At 36.9% G+C, this 15,586-nt stretch overlaps 1 protein-coding gene across 1 annotated transcript; it reads left to right on the forward strand.

Annotated features, from left to right (window-relative positions):
• Nucleotides 10,596-11,773, forward strand: LOC104750488 (glycerophosphodiester phosphodiesterase GDPDL1-like). Its single transcript, XM_019238438.1, has 3 exons — nt 10,596-10,817; nt 11,343-11,636; nt 11,731-11,773. The coding sequence occupies exons 1-3, from the start codon at nt 10,727-10,729 to the stop codon at nt 11,754-11,756; spliced, it is 411 nt and encodes a 136-aa protein (XP_019093983.1). The 5' UTR covers nt 10,596-10,726; the 3' UTR covers nt 11,757-11,773.

The following is a 15,586-nucleotide window of genomic DNA, read 5'->3' on the forward strand; positions in this document are numbered from 1 at the left end:
CCCAAAGCTAAGCCCCCCCCCCCCCTTAGCAATTCGAGTAGAAGGAACTCCTCCAAACGTCATTAATGTCTTGGTTCTTTTGGAATGTGCGCGGCTTCAATAAATCTAAAAAAATTCCAACGTCCGAGACTGGCTACAAGCTGCAAATCTGAAGTTTGGTTGCTTGTTAGAAACGCGAGTTAAAGAGTGTAACGTCTCTTGGATTACATCTTATGTTTTTAGAGATTGGTCATATATGACAAACTATGAGTTCAATAGATTGAGAAGGATTTGGGTTGTCTGGAGAAACAATATCAGGGTGTCTCCGGTGTTTAAAAGTGGTCAGCTGATCACTTGTTCGATTCTGGTTGATGGTGCGCTGGAGTAGTTTTTTGTATATTTTGTTTATGCCTCTAATTTAGAGGAGGAAAGGAAGGAGCTAAGGGAGGATCTGAAATCCCATCATGACTCCCCTTTGTTTCGCAACAAGCCTTCGCTTATCATGGGATATTTTAATGAAATGTTGGATGGTGAGGAACACTCGTCTTTTGTACCGTTACTCATTGTTCCCTGGTTGATATGAGTTATCACGGTCCTCTGTTCACCTGGAGTAACCGTCGTGATGAGGATCCAATTTTCAAGAAGCTGGATAGGATTCTAGTGAACGAGGTATGGTCGCGCACCTACCCTGAAGCTTATAGTGTTTTCGAGGCGGGGGATGCTCTCATCACTTGCGCTACCGATTCCAGTTAGGTGCTGTAATCCAAACGGCTTGCGGACCTTTTAAATTTTCCAACGTGGTCGCCACTATGCCAGATTTTTTTACCAACAGTCCAAGAGTAATGGGATGCAACAAGTCCTCTCTTTCACTCTACCTCAGCTTTGTTCCGTTTTGCAAAAAAGTTAATAGGTTTGAAGCCGATTTTACGAGCCTTGAGTCGAAATAATCTTAGTAACATCTCCACCAGGGTTGCTGCAGCCTATACATTCCTATGTGATAAGCAGTTAGCCACTCATGCAGCGCCATCCTGTATAACCATGGAGGAGAAAGTAGCTGCTTTTGAGCGTTGGAACCAGGTTTTAGAGATAGATTAGAGGTTCTTGAAGCAGAAATCTAAGCTTCATTGGTTGCAAGTAGGAGATAAGAACAATAATTTTTTTCACCATTCCATTGAAGCTAGACTTGCAATGAATGCTATGAGGGAGATCAGATGTCAAGATGGTTCTACAGTCACCACTCAGGAAGATATTAAAGCTGAAGCTGTCAGGTTTTTCAATTCTTTCTTGTCTCACAAGCCAGAGAATTATGCTGGTCCTACAGATGATCAATTATCACAGTTTGTTGATTACTGTTGCTCTGCTTCGGAGCAAGCTCTTCTGGTTCACTCTGTTTCGGCAGCTGAGATAAGTGATGTGGTTTTCAAAATGCCAAATAATTAAGCTCCGGGTCCCGATGCTCTGTAGAGTTTTTTAAGCAAGCCTGGCCAATTGTTGGCAATGATTTCACGGTTGCAGTTCAATCTTTCTTCTTAAAGGGTTTCCTACCTAAGGAGTGAAAACCACTATTCTCGCACTTATTCCAAAGAAGACGGACCCTTTGGAGATGAAAGATTACCGTCCCATTTCCTGTTGCAACGTCTTGTAAAAGGTCATCTCCAAACTATTGGCTAACAGACTAAAACGCATTCTTCCCTCCTCCATATCTCCAAATCACACTACAAGAAAATGCCACATATATAGCGTCCGTAAAACGCTATAACAGGAAAGCATAGCGTTATGACAAACGCTATGTTTGCGCCTGTTATAATAGATATGACACTTTACATAGCGGTAATACCTTATGCTATATTTATTTTCTTTTAGATTGCGTTTTCTTTATTGCAATTGTATACTTTATAATAGTAATTAATCTTCATTATTATTTATTGTTTCATTGCATTTGTTTTGTATCATTATTTTTATTGTATCCCAGATTTTGTTTTTCTTATATTAATTAGCTCTATTATATTTTGCTTATTAGATAAACGTCATGTCATTTGTCAAACCAACAATATCTAAAGAAAAAGTTCATATAGCCACAATCGTGAAATACAAGAGAAATGTTCCACAAGTACAAATACAAGAAGTTCTACTAGCCAAACAAGTTCCACTACCCAACACAATTAATCCACCATTAGAGAAAGGTTCACGTATAAACAATGTTGTCATTAGGCCAAGCAACAGTAGTACCTAATGCATCAGCAACAATCTCAAATTCAGAAGTTCTTCTCCATACTCGTGCATCCCCAATGGAATTTAGTGGAAAATGTTGTTTGGATTAGTTGAACAAACTCGGCATTTTGCAACTGTTTTTCCCGATCCAAAGCAATCTATGAGGAAGCATTTCTTCTTAGCTAAGGACAGATGTAAAAGACAACACATCATGTAAAAGACAGATGTATAGAGTTGTACCTTAGGTGATGATTCTTTAGCTGGTTCTACTCCTTTAAAACCTGATGTTCTTGCTCCATTAGAACTTGTTATCCATGCTCCTTTATAAAATGATGATCCTGCTCCATTAGAATTTGATGCTCTTGCTCTGTTAGGAATTGATCCTTCTTTATTAACATCTGATTCACTATCAGATTCTTCATCTTCCATTCCATGTTTCTTATTCTTAAACAGCTTAGTAAGCGGCCATGATATGTTCTCAAACAGTGCATCACCCATGATAGAAATGTCTTCACTTGGTGCTCTTCATATGAAAGCATCTTTGTTAATCTCTTTTACAATATTCACCATTGCAGCATTCAGACCCAAAGGAATTTTATTCACCAACTATTTAGGGTCAATTGAAATCATATGTGCCTCAGCAACTACCTCACCACCCAACTTCCAATCAACAAGCTGTAATCTATTTTCCATTTATGGCCTAAAAAATTCATGCAAAAACAAATAATCATGTGTCACCTAACCAATAAGCATTTATATATTACCATAAACATGCAAACTATAACATAAGAACTTTACTAATGCATCAACACCCTAGTTTCCAGTTGAGGAGTCCATAGTGTCCACAATTATCTTATCAAATGGCCATGATATTTTGGTTCCCAGAGCCTGGCCAATCGAGTTAACAGTTTGTGTAGGCTTCCATAGAGATGCATTTTTATCTGATACAAAGGTGACAGGTATAGTTGTCGCATCAGGACACGACCAATTTAGGCATACGCCAGTATGTTAATTATAGCACAAATGAAAAAAAAACGCTATATTCATATGCTATCTTTACGATATTTTCTTGTAGTGTCAGTCTGCTTTCATAAAGGATCGACTAATGTTGGAAAATGTATTGCTAGCCACTGAGCTCGTTAAAGATTACCATAAGGACTCAGTCACTAGTCGTTGTGCAGTGAAGATCGATATATCAAAATCTTTTGACTCAGTACAATGGACATTCTTACTACATATCCTACACGCCATGGAATTACCAGCTTAATTCATATATTGGATTAAGCTCTACACAGGCATTCCTTCATTCTCTATTCAAGTGAAATGTGAGTTAAGGAAAGTTTTTTCCGCATTGAGAGAGGTTTAAGACAGGGCTGTTCACTATCACCTTATCTCTTTGTCATTTGTATGAACTTTCTAACCCTTATGCTCGATAAAACAGCAGTGGATCGACAAAATGGCTATCACCCTCAGTTTCGGAAGATGCAACTCACCCACTTGTGTTTTGCAGATGATATCCTGGTATTCTCGGATGGGACACCGCAATAAATCGGGAGTATCCTAAAGATTTTCAACGACTTTGCAGTTTGCTCTGGTTTAAGTATCAGTTTGGAGATATCTACTATCTTTATGGCAGGTATCTCTCCACAAAATCGTAGTGCTATTCTCAGCCAGTTCCCATTCACCACTAGAAACCTTCCAGTCTGATATCTTGTTCTTCCTCTACTTACTAAGTGTATGTCAAGAAACGATTATCTCCCTTTGCTAGAGCGAATAAGGTTAAGAATATCATCCTGGACAAGTCGTTTTCTGATATGAGCCAAAATAGGGGTGGGTCGATAGCTGGTCTAAAGGACCTCTCTAACTAACTCGGATAGGATGGAGATGAATGATGGATCGAAGTTCGCCACACAAAGTTGCGGAATGACTTTGTGATAAGAACACAAATCAATATCTAAGTGAATCACACACAAAGATAAAGATTCAACTTGTTTTCTAAAGGAATCACACACAATAGAAAAGACAAGTAAAACAAAAGCCTAAGCTTCAAAATGAGAAAACTCTCTCTTTTATTTTTCCAAAAATATTCTATATCTTTACAATGAAGGGAAACATGAGCTTATATAGGCTCAATTTACAAATCAATAACATAAATACAAAATAAATCAAATTAATTACATAAATAAATCAAGAATAAATTTGAGATATTTTATCAATCATCATTGATGGAGATTGGTTCTTTGTATCTAGACACTTTCTTGATGTAGCCATGAATTGATTGTCTTCTAGAAACTTCTTTATAATTTGATCTTGATTTTCCTTGAACCAATTCTTGATGAGTTGATATTTCTAGGATTGCATCACTCTCTCCTTCTTGAAAAGGTTTTGTCCTCAAAACTAAAACCAAAGTTTGCATTTTTTTTATATTGAAAAATAGAATGAAAACAAAGCAATTTTTTTGTTCCAAATAAAACTGAAAGTCAACAAATCAAAACAAAGTTATTTTGTATTTTTTTTTTAAATAAAACTGAAATTCAGCAAATAAAAAAGAAATTTTTTTGTACTATTTTTTTAAACGATTTAAATAAAGCAAAAATGATTTTTTTTTCAAATAAAGCTAAAATGAAACAATAAGAGATAGGAGCTTTTAGCTCTGATACCAAAAAGATATGAGCCAAAATAGGGGTGAGTCGATAGTTGGTCTAAAGGACCTCTCTAACTAACTCGGATAGGATGGAGATGAATGATGGATCAAAGTTCGCCACACAAAGTTGCGGAATTACTTTGTGATAAGAAGACAAATCAATCTCTAAGTGAATCCCACACAAAGATAAAGATTCAACTTGTTTTCTAAAGGAATCACACACAATAGAAAAGACAAGTAAAACAAAAGTCTAAGCTTCAAAGTGAGAAAACTCTCTCTATTATTTTTCCAAAAATATTCTATATCTTTATAATGAAGGGAAACATGAGCTTATATAGGCTCAATTTACAAATCAATAACATAAATACAAAATAAATCAAATTAATTACATAAATAAATCAACAATAAATTTGAGATATTTTATCAATCATCATTGATGGAGATTGGTTCTTTGTATCTAGACACTTTCTTGATGTAGCCATGAATTGATTGTCTTCTAGAAACTTCTTTATAATTTGATCTTGAGTTTCCTTGAACCAATTCGTGATGAGTTGATATTTCTAGGATTGCATCATTTTCTCTCCTTTGCTGGTCGTCTCCAACATATCCAGTCAGTCCTTACAAGCCTCACCAATCTTTGGCTCTCTGCTTTTCGGTTGCTGAAAAAGTGTATTACTGAGATTGAAAGATTCTTGGATTTCCTATGGTCGGGTCCAGCTTTAAATCCTCAAAAATCTAAGGTTGTTTGGGAAAATAAGGTGGCTTAGGTGTTTGGTTTCTCTCAGAATCGAACAAAGTCTTTTAAAGCTTATTTGGCGGTTGCTCTCAGCCAAAGATTCATTGTGGGTTAATTGGTCTCGCACTACTCAACTTCGGGGGAAAAATTTGTGGTCAGTTAAAGATAAGACCTGCTCAGACTCATGGATATGACGAAAACTCTTGAAATATAGAGACAAGGCCATGTCTTTCACAAAAGGGAAGTTCGTTCAGGTACAAATGCTTTTTCTGGTATGATATCTGGTCCCCCCTAGGGCGGCTCATCGATCTTTTGGGACCTCGTGGTACTATAGATATGGCTATATCACTCCATTGTCTTGTAGCTACAGTCGTGTCCACTCACTCTCGACGTCGACATTGGGTTCATATTCTAACTCAGATTGAGGATCCGATGGAGTCTCTTCGGCTAACCACTGGTCACGATGTCTCCCTTTGGAAAACGAAAACTGGTGAGTTCAAGCCTCGCTTCACCTCACATGATACTTGGCATTTGGTACGGCAGTCACTACCGGTTTGTGTGTGGTACAAGTCTGTCTAATTTAAATACTCTACTCCTAAATACTCTTTCATCACCTGGCGTGCAATTCTTAATCGTTTAGCAACAGGGAAATGGAATAGCTCTGCCAACGAAACATGTGTGCTCTGCGAGGCGGCTGTTGAAACTCGGGACCACTTGTTTTTCTGCTGTCCATACTCCTCCTACGTGTGGTCAGCTCACACTGGAAAGATTCTAGGTAACCGGTTCACAACGAGTTGGGACTCCCTTCTACCCATCCTTGTTGATACAACTGGTCTTCTACACACATTTGTGTTACGGTACACCTTTCAGCTCACACTCCATAGTATTTGGACTGAACGGAATCGTCGGCGACATGGTGACAATGCAACTCCGCACCGTGTTCTCATCGCCATGATTCACGCTCGCAACCGTCTGAATGCAATGTCAAGCATTCCAGCCTGTGCGGATGGTCTTCTTTTTTGGTTTCAAAATCATAATTAGTAGCTAGATCATTAGCCATTTTATTTAAACTCTCAGCTTGAAGTTGCATTTATTGTAAAACAGTCTTTTTGTTGAATATAATTTTACATTCATACAAAAAAAAAATGAGTTTTCATCTCAAAATTTCCTTAAAAAATTCAGACAATCACAAAATTCCCTTTCTTTAATGGAAGGGGGCAGTAACACTTGAAAAATAAGTATTTTGTAAATAATAAAAGGTTAGACTTCAAGATGGGAGAAAAAATCTATAGGAAATAGAACCAGGTCGTTCTCGTGGTAGGTTGAAGATGGCGGTCCTCTTCTTCCTAGGAAGTATCATTGTAGGTCAGACAAAAGACTCGGGGGATAATGTTATGGGTGTCGATGATTTTTGTCTAAGAGCGGTGAATGATCTAGACCGCACACATCAGGAAAGAAGATGGTCCGACTCAGCCAACCCGATTCCCAAACCGCCTCTCTATATTGTCGTTTTATGTTTTAGGGTTTTCAATGTTTTTCTACAAATACTCTCTTAAGTCTTTACCCAAGGGACATAAATTTTATCCTAGAGTTTATGAGTAGCCACCAAAACATTTTCTGAGTTTGTAAACAAAATTTCTCTTAATCTTTTCAGTTTTAGCATTTGAATTCTTCTACAAATTTGTTTATCTCATCTCCATCTATTTAATCATGCTTGTTTCAATATTTTCTGGATTAGTGTTCTTGAGTGTCATGTAGTCTGGGTTTGAGTAGTGTTAGTGTTTTTGAGGATATGATAGATTAGGTGGAGAATCTTAGTATATAGGGTGTTTCTGTATGTTTCCCTTTTGGACTAGAGTTAGAAATAATAGTTTCTCTCTGATCAATTGGAACTCGGTTTTAGACATTTTTACACCCAAAAGATGTTTGATGAAATGTCTGACCTAGCTAGTGCTAGAGACTTACATTCCTAGCCCAAGAGATTAGTTGTCTAGGGTGTTTGTTGATGTTAATGAACTGGTTCGTCATGCCTGCTTGACCATGTTTCTCTAGCCAGAGCTTGGTTTGGAAGTGTTTGAGTCTGAGTAGCTTCTACCAAGAGATCGGATTAGTTGAGTCGTGATGTTCATTGTTTAGGGATAGTTTGATTGTGGTATGTTAAACACTGTGTAGACTAGGAGACTCTGCCTACATCAATTACTCCCATACTTAGGACCTCTATCTTTCTGATTGTATTTGCATGCGTGAGACTGTTTTCTGTTCTTGCTATTTAGTTCATGCTTGGAATCGTTTCTGTTTTTACTCATTCATGTTCATGCATGTTTGTTTCTAATCTTGTAGTTCATTTTTGTTTTGTGTTTCAACCATTCTAGGATTGTTAGATACAAACCCACTCTTTGAATTGGCTTGACTTGTGATACTTTGATTTCATCTTGAGTGACAGCGAAGTTCCCAACTGGATTGACAAATTAAAGTATTACAACTATATAAGGTTAATTGAACCTGCTAGGATAGATACAAAAAATCTAGTATCAATAAAAAACTAAATTAGTACTACTAGTTTTACTAGTTGTACTACATGAATCCGTATTAATAGTTTTACTAAATATACAAGTATTACCGGTTTCACCACCTTCTCTCTTTTTTCCTATCAAAATCTAATCGAATGGTAAACGAGTTCTAATTTAATCTCTATACTTCACTGAAATCCAAATCCAAATCCCTTCTTATATAATAGATAGCTCAATCGACCCATAAATCTTCGTAAAACACCCAAGTGCTAAGCTTTCTTCAATCAAAAACCAATTGAATTTTTAAATTTTCAAATCAAAAAACAAATTCAATCAAAAGATACTTTAATGTGAAAAACGCACCTTCATTTTGAAAAAGCACTTGATTCAACTAGAGTTGGTGAAGAAACGACAGCAGTAAAAGCTCCAACAACGGAAGAATTGTTGGCGGCTGAACCTAAGAGAGAAAAGTCGCGAGCGAGCTCGATTTTATTTTTTTATGTTTTTATGTCTTTTTAAAAAAAATTAATAGTATATATAAAATGAGAAGGGTAAAATTGTCTCACTACAAGTTATTAAAAAAAGAGATGATATGAAGAATAGAGAAGAGATCTGCAAAAAAAAATTAGGGAGTTTTGAGATGATCCCTCTTGAAAATTATATGATAAAACGAATGGAGTCATAGATGCGGATACCAAACCCGGATAAATGATTTCACAATGTAAAAAATGGGAGAAAAAATTCATGAAGAAGGACAAAGACATTATTATAATTTTCGTTAATAGCTGGACTTATTAGACGAGCAAGCTTCCTACGTAATACTTTAAGTAATTCCTTAAATGCCTTTAAAAAAAATATGAATAGAAGCTTGGAATAATTTTAGCAATAATATTTTTAAAAAAAAATAATTGGGAAAGTAAATTAAATTTTTAATGCCATCGGTCGTAAATGTTTTTCTTTTCTGAAGAGTGTTTTTGATAAAATATGTGTTTGTGTGGTAGAGAATTTTAATGAATAGTCTCATTTTTTTGTCAACCTAATGAATCGCCTAGCAATTTGATGTGAGCAAAGAAAATCCAAAAATAAATTTATCTTTAGAGGTAATTTTATAAATACTATTAAAATAAGTCTTTTTTTAAAATACCACATTTTAGTTTTTATTTTAAAATATCATTAAAATGTGTGTTTTCAAAAATACCATTAAAATACACCAAAAAATTGAACTAAAATTTCAATATTAAATACTGATTCCTAAATCTTAAATACTAAACCCACCTTTAAAAACTATACGCTATGAACTAAAATTGTCAACCCAAACTTAAAAAAAGTTTCCTTTCCTTAGTCTTCACTTGTTGTTCTCAGAACGGTAAAACGGATAAAGCGCGACGTATTCACTCTGTATTGCGTTTAGTTACTTATGTAGACAATGTTCTTTCGCATTGACTTGTTTGAGTCAATTAATAAAAGATAAAATAATAATAACAAAGACACTTAAAAAGTCTTAAAATTTGTGTTTTAACTTAAAAAAATTATAATAAGTATCAAATCAACAAAGGTTTTGTAAATCGTAACAAGAGAATAACTGAAAGGTAAAGATTATTTATTATAGTTAATATAGGAGATAATCTAGCTATCCCCTTTTTAATAAAAGGGAAGTACACAATATAGTTTTTGTAGACTTTATATTTTTAATAAATGGTTACAAATGGTTACAATTTACAAATAGGTTATAAATAGGTTATAGATTAATTCATATATTAATATTAATGGTTACACCTAAATATTAGGGATATTCCAAATTGATAATTGATATATTAATGGTAACAAATAAAATCATGGATATTCCTAACTGTATTTTTGGAAGATTTTAGTCCTCTATCATGTTGTTTCCAAAGATTTTGAAACACAATATTACAAATTTATTTTCCACAGATTTTATCGATAAACCACAACGTTAACCAAAATAGATTACGAAATTGATAGATTTATTGGTTACAAGTTAAATAGTGGGTTACAAGATAGATTACGAAATAAAATTTAACCAGTGTTATAGCACGGGTACTTATCTAGACTCATTAACAATGTAAAACTTACAAAACAAGTGTTTTTTCAAACTTTCATATTTAGCATAAAACAATAACATAAATTATATTTTATATAAAAAATACAATATAAATATAATGAATTTCAATATGTGCTCTAGCACGGGTCTTAATCTAGTATAGTAATAAGACCAGTACCATTCTTTTGTTTTTTTCTAACAGGCAATGAAATTATGTGTGTTTTTGCTTGAAAAAAACTTAATGAAGAGACAAGTCAACTAAACAACAGGAATAATTAAAACTTAAAAGATTAAAGAGTCTTAATTTTCAAAAAAAGGTTTAAAGAGTATTTACTGGCAAGGCTTTTGTATATAATTTTAAGAAGGAAAAAATATTTTTTAACCAAAAAAATAGATGCTCTTGAGACTCTCTGTATTTGTCCACCATGAGTCAACTAATAAAGCCATTTGATTAAAGATGTCTCTTGCGTCTCTGTGTATTTCTCCACTATGAGTACACATATATGCTTATGCATTAAAAGATTAAATTTAAACAAAATAAGAAGCTGGTGAAGTTACCGATAAAGCTTGTAATTCGATCGTCAATGATTTTATTCTGTGGTGTCGTTATGATTCAGCTGTTTGCTGCTCAAATTGATGCTGAAAGATCTACAAGTCGATGGCAGACGCTCAGTGGTGAGAGTTGCTCTCACTTTCTCTTTCTTTTGTGCATGGTTTCCAAGAAACTTTGATTTAGTACTCTAGTAACTTTCTTGCTTTACCCAAATATGTAGAAGAACTCACTTTGATTTTAAGGAGAACATTTGATGAAAAGTTAACTTAACTTTATGTTTATTCGATAAAGGACAGTTCCCAAATATTAAAAGTCCAACAATTACTTTGATTATTGGAGCATAAACACTTTTGAATCCAAGTATTAAAGATCACGTTTTATTTAACAAAGATCAAGAAGCGGATGGCAGACGCTCACTGGCAAGAGTTGTTCTCATTTACTCTCCTTTTGTGCATTGTTTTCAAGAAACTTTTGATTTAGTATTCAAGTAACTTTCTTGCTTTATCCATATATGTATTAGAGTTGGGATTAATTATAGATAGTTCCCAAATATTTAAAGTCAAGTAATTACTTTGATTATGGGATCATAATACTGTTCCACGTATTAAAAGTAACTTAGGATGACGTTTTATTTATTTATTTACCAGGTGATGCTCCACGTGTGATTGCTCGTGGTGGGTTTTCTGGATTGTTACCAGATTCGAGTATTGATGCTTACAATCTTGCAATCCAGACAAGTGTAGCCGATGTTGTTCTATGGTGTGATGTTCAGCTAACCAAAGATGGATTTGGGATTTGCTTCCCCGATTTAAACCTGGCCAATGCTTCAACTGTTCAATTTGTTTACCCAAATGGTCAAAAATCTTACCCGATTAATGGAGTCACTACTCAGGGTTGGTTCACCATTGATTCCACATTGAAAGATCTCAAAAATGTAACATGTAAGTGGTTTTGACTCAGTTGGTGCTTTTTTAGAGTGTTACAAAGAAAGTTTGGTGTTTCTTGTCATTTCTTACTCGTTACTTTTTATCTCAGTGTCCCGAGGAATATTGTCGATGTAAAGAAATGCTTGATTCCATTGATAGAAGATGGTACAATATATATAGTCATTTACATAAGGGTTTTGCACACTACTAATTACTTATTTAACCTCTGTTATACTTCTCTTCTATATACGCCCCCTCAAGATGGAGGCAATTTCTTGACTCCAATCTTGAAATTCAAGTCCCGAAACTGTGGTGGGGGAAGTGGTTTTGTGAGCGCATCCGCAAGCTGATCATCACCTGAACTGTGAGCGACTCGTAGTGTGCCGGATTGGATATTTTCCCGAACAAAATGGTAGTCAATCCCCACATGCTTCATCTTAGAATGAAAAACCGGGTTTGCACAAAGGTATGTTGCTCCAATATTGTCACAATAGATCACAGGAGCCACAGGTAGAGTAATACCTAATTCCGTTAAAAGCAAGCAAATCCACTTGAGTTCAGACACGGTGTTTGCAACCGCTATGTATTCGGCTTCAGTCGAGGAGCGAGAGACACTCCTCTGTTTCTTGGAAGACCACGACACAGGACTACCACCAAAGTAGATGATGTAGGCATTTGTAGAGACATAATTCGCTGTGTCACGCCCCCAGTATGCATCCAAAAAAGCATGAACAGTGAGAGGAGGATCCCGACGGAGGAATATACCATGTGAACTAGTTCCAGCAAGATACCGTAGTACCCGCTTTACAGCTTGCCAATGTACATTTGTAGGCTTATGCATAAACTGGGAGAGACCGGAAAAGCAATATTCGGTCGTGTAAAGGCGAGGTACTGCAAACTCCCCACAACCATTCTATATTCTTTGGCATCAGCGAGTGGTGTTCCGGAAAGAACCGTGAGCTGAGTGGATGAGGACATTGGTGTTGGAACCGGTTTAGCATGTTGCATCCCCGTTTTAGCCAAAAGATCCATAATATATTTCTGTTGCATCAAATGCAGAGCAGTCGAAGTGCGTGTGGCCTCTATACCCAGAAAGTAGCTCAAGGGACCGAGGTCCTTGAGAGAGAATCGACGAGCGAGTGAGGAGTTGAAAGCACTAAACAGATTAGGAGGACCCGTGATGATAATATCATCTACATAGACAAGAACATAAACATGTGATGTGCCATGTTTGTAGACGAACAAGCTGTTATCCCCAACCGATGTCTTGTACCCGGATTCAAGCAGAAATTGACGCAACTCTTGATACCAAGCACGCGGAGCTTGTTTCAAGCCATAGAGAGCTTTCCGCAGTCGACAGACGTGGTGAGGACGATCGCGATCAACAAAACCTGGACGCTGGGAAACATATACCTCCTCATGTAAAGTGCCTTGTAGGAAGGCATTATTGACATCTACTTGATGAATTTCCCAATTCTTCTTCACAGCAATCTCCAAAACAAGGCGGATTGTAGTTGATTTTATTACCGGACTAAAAGTTTCTGAATAGTCAACCCCATATTGCTGATTAAATCCTCGTGCAACTAGTCTAGCTTTGTACTGAGCAATAGAACCATCCAGATGATTTTTAAGTGTGAATATCCACTTACAGGTTATAACATTCTGCAATGAAGATGGAGGAGTAAGATCCCATGAGTGCTCCCTGAGCTGAGCGTTAATTTCTTCAACCATAGCAGCTCGCCAATTTGGATCACGTAGGGCCTGAGCAACCGTAGTCGGAATGGACGGCGAAGTTAGAGCCACAAGACCATACTTTGTGTTTGGCTTGTGAATGTTGTTTTTGGAGCGAGTCTGCATAGAATGACGTGGTGGTTCCACTAGTGGTGGAGGTGACGGAGCAACAACCGGTGATGAGGTCTTAAAGATTTCCTGTTCAGAAGAAGAAGAAGAAATCGAACTCATAGACAGAGTCGGTGTTGGGAGTGGACTGGAGTTTGGTGCTTATGGGCTCGATGGAGTGGTAATTGGGCTGGCGGATGCAGAATGATCTGTTGGGCCTGGAGATGGCTGCAAATGAAGCCCATCTTGTGCCCGTTTCGTTCTAGTTTCATGAGCCGAAGAAGCGGATGAGGATGACGAGGCTGGAGACTCCATTGTGGGTGATGACGTTGGAGCCGAAGATGAATGATGAGGATCAGAGCATGGGCAGGAAGCCAAGGGAACTGGTGAAGGAACCGGAGACAGCGGAGATGGTATATGTGACATCGGAATCGTAATCGAGTGATGAGGAGATACGGTGACGACCAGCGGTGTAGTGGTAGCGGTCGGCACTGAAATCTCAGCAAACAGAAACATTGTCTCAACAAATTGGACATGCCGCAATGTGTAGAGTCTTCCATTGACAGCATCAAAACATAAATATGCACTCTGTGTTAGAGAGTAACCGAGAAACACAAATGGAGCAGACCGCGGTTCAAGTTTGTTGTGCCGATAGGGTCGAAGCCAAGGATAACACATGCAGCCAAACACCTTGAGTTTAAGATAGTTAGGATGTGTTTGAAACAGCTTGTGATAGGGAGACTCTCCACCAAGAAAATCTGTAGGGAGGCGATTAATCAGGTACACCGCCGTAGCAAATTCGTAAGGCCAATAACTTGGTGGGACAGAGGCGTGACTTAGCATAGACAACCCTGTTTCAACAATATGTCTATGTTTCCGCTCTGAAATACCATTATGCTCAGGCGTATGAGGTGGCGTAGTGAAATGTGAGATACCATGTAATGCCAGAAACGTCCGCAGCGCAATAAACTCACCACCGTTGTCTGAATACAACGTACGCATCCATGTTTGGAACCGATTCTCGACCAAAGCCTTAAAGGCAATGAAGACATCTTTGACTTGGGATTTGAGTTTTAACGGATATAGCCAAGTGTAACGAGTAAAGTGATCAACGAATATAAGATAATACTTGAAATTTTCAGTGGAAATGATGGGTGAGGACCAAACATCAGTGTAAACGTATTCAAGGGGTTGTGTGGATATGATTGTGTTTGAAGAAAATGGGAGCTTGTGACTCTTATTAAGAAGACAATCTGAACAAGATAACTGGTTTTGTGTGGAAGAAGAAATAGGTAATGAAAACTGAGAAACAATAGATTTTAAAACTGAGAAGGAAGGATGCCCTAGTCGAAAAATGCCATGAAAAGAGGTCGGTTTGTGGTGATGTTGTTGCGGAGAAGACGTTAATGGTATTATGGTTCACCGGCCATTCATACAACCCGTTCCTAGTTCAGCCTTGGAGTAACCGGACCCCCGTGCTCAGATCCCTCACCTGAAAATATGCAGGATAGAATTCCACAAAAACCTTATGAGCGTTACACAAACGATACACCGAAATAAGATTCTTGCAAAGATCAGAACATAGAGAACATCTTTTAAAGCAAGAGAACTAGAAGGTGTAGGGAGTAAAGTGGAACCCGTATGAGTAATCTTTAGACCAGACCCATCCGCAATTTGAACTTCCACCACCCTTATGTCTCCATGAATGCTCCAACAAGTATTCCTCTTGTACTTCTGATCCATACCTCTAATTACCAAATGATCCATTACCGTGTTTATATCTTGATGATTTACATTCCGGCAATCGATACATGGACAGAACATTTGCAAAGTATTACCCAACCTCTTTGCCGATTGAAACACAAAAGCATGTGCACGTTCCTCATACTCAATGCTTGCTCTATAATTTAAAAAAAAATATTCAAAGTTTGATTAGCATTATAACCTGTGTTGAAAGTTTAGACAAAAGTAAAATACTTGCCAGTACCTCGGAAGCCAAAACCAAGACTTGTCCATATTGTAACACTGCAACAGCTCCCAGACCAAAGTCGTACGACAACAAATTTGTGAAATTAGACACAGTAACAGTGAAACAAAAACATTAAACTAAATTGAAATCCCTAATT

This window comes from Camelina sativa, chromosome 16 (genome assembly GCF_000633955.1).
Source record: "Camelina sativa cultivar DH55 chromosome 16, Cs, whole genome shotgun sequence".
Lineage (NCBI taxonomy): Eukaryota > Viridiplantae > Streptophyta > Magnoliopsida > Brassicales > Brassicaceae > Camelina > Camelina sativa.

Bases quoted from the DNA above. Each gene is read 5' to 3' on its own strand.
- LOC104750488 (XM_019238438.1), top strand. From the start codon at position 10,727: ATGATTTTATTCTGTGGTGTCGTTATGATTCAGCTGTTTGCTGCTCAA. The intron at 10,818-11,342 runs GTGAGAGTTGCT...TTTATTTACCAG, and splicing joins TCGATGGCAGACGCTCAGTG to GTGATGCTCCACGTGTGATT. The intron at 11,637-11,730 runs GTAAGTGGTTTT...TTTTTATCTCAG, and splicing joins AGATCTCAAAAATGTAACAT to TGTCCCGAGGAATATTGTCG.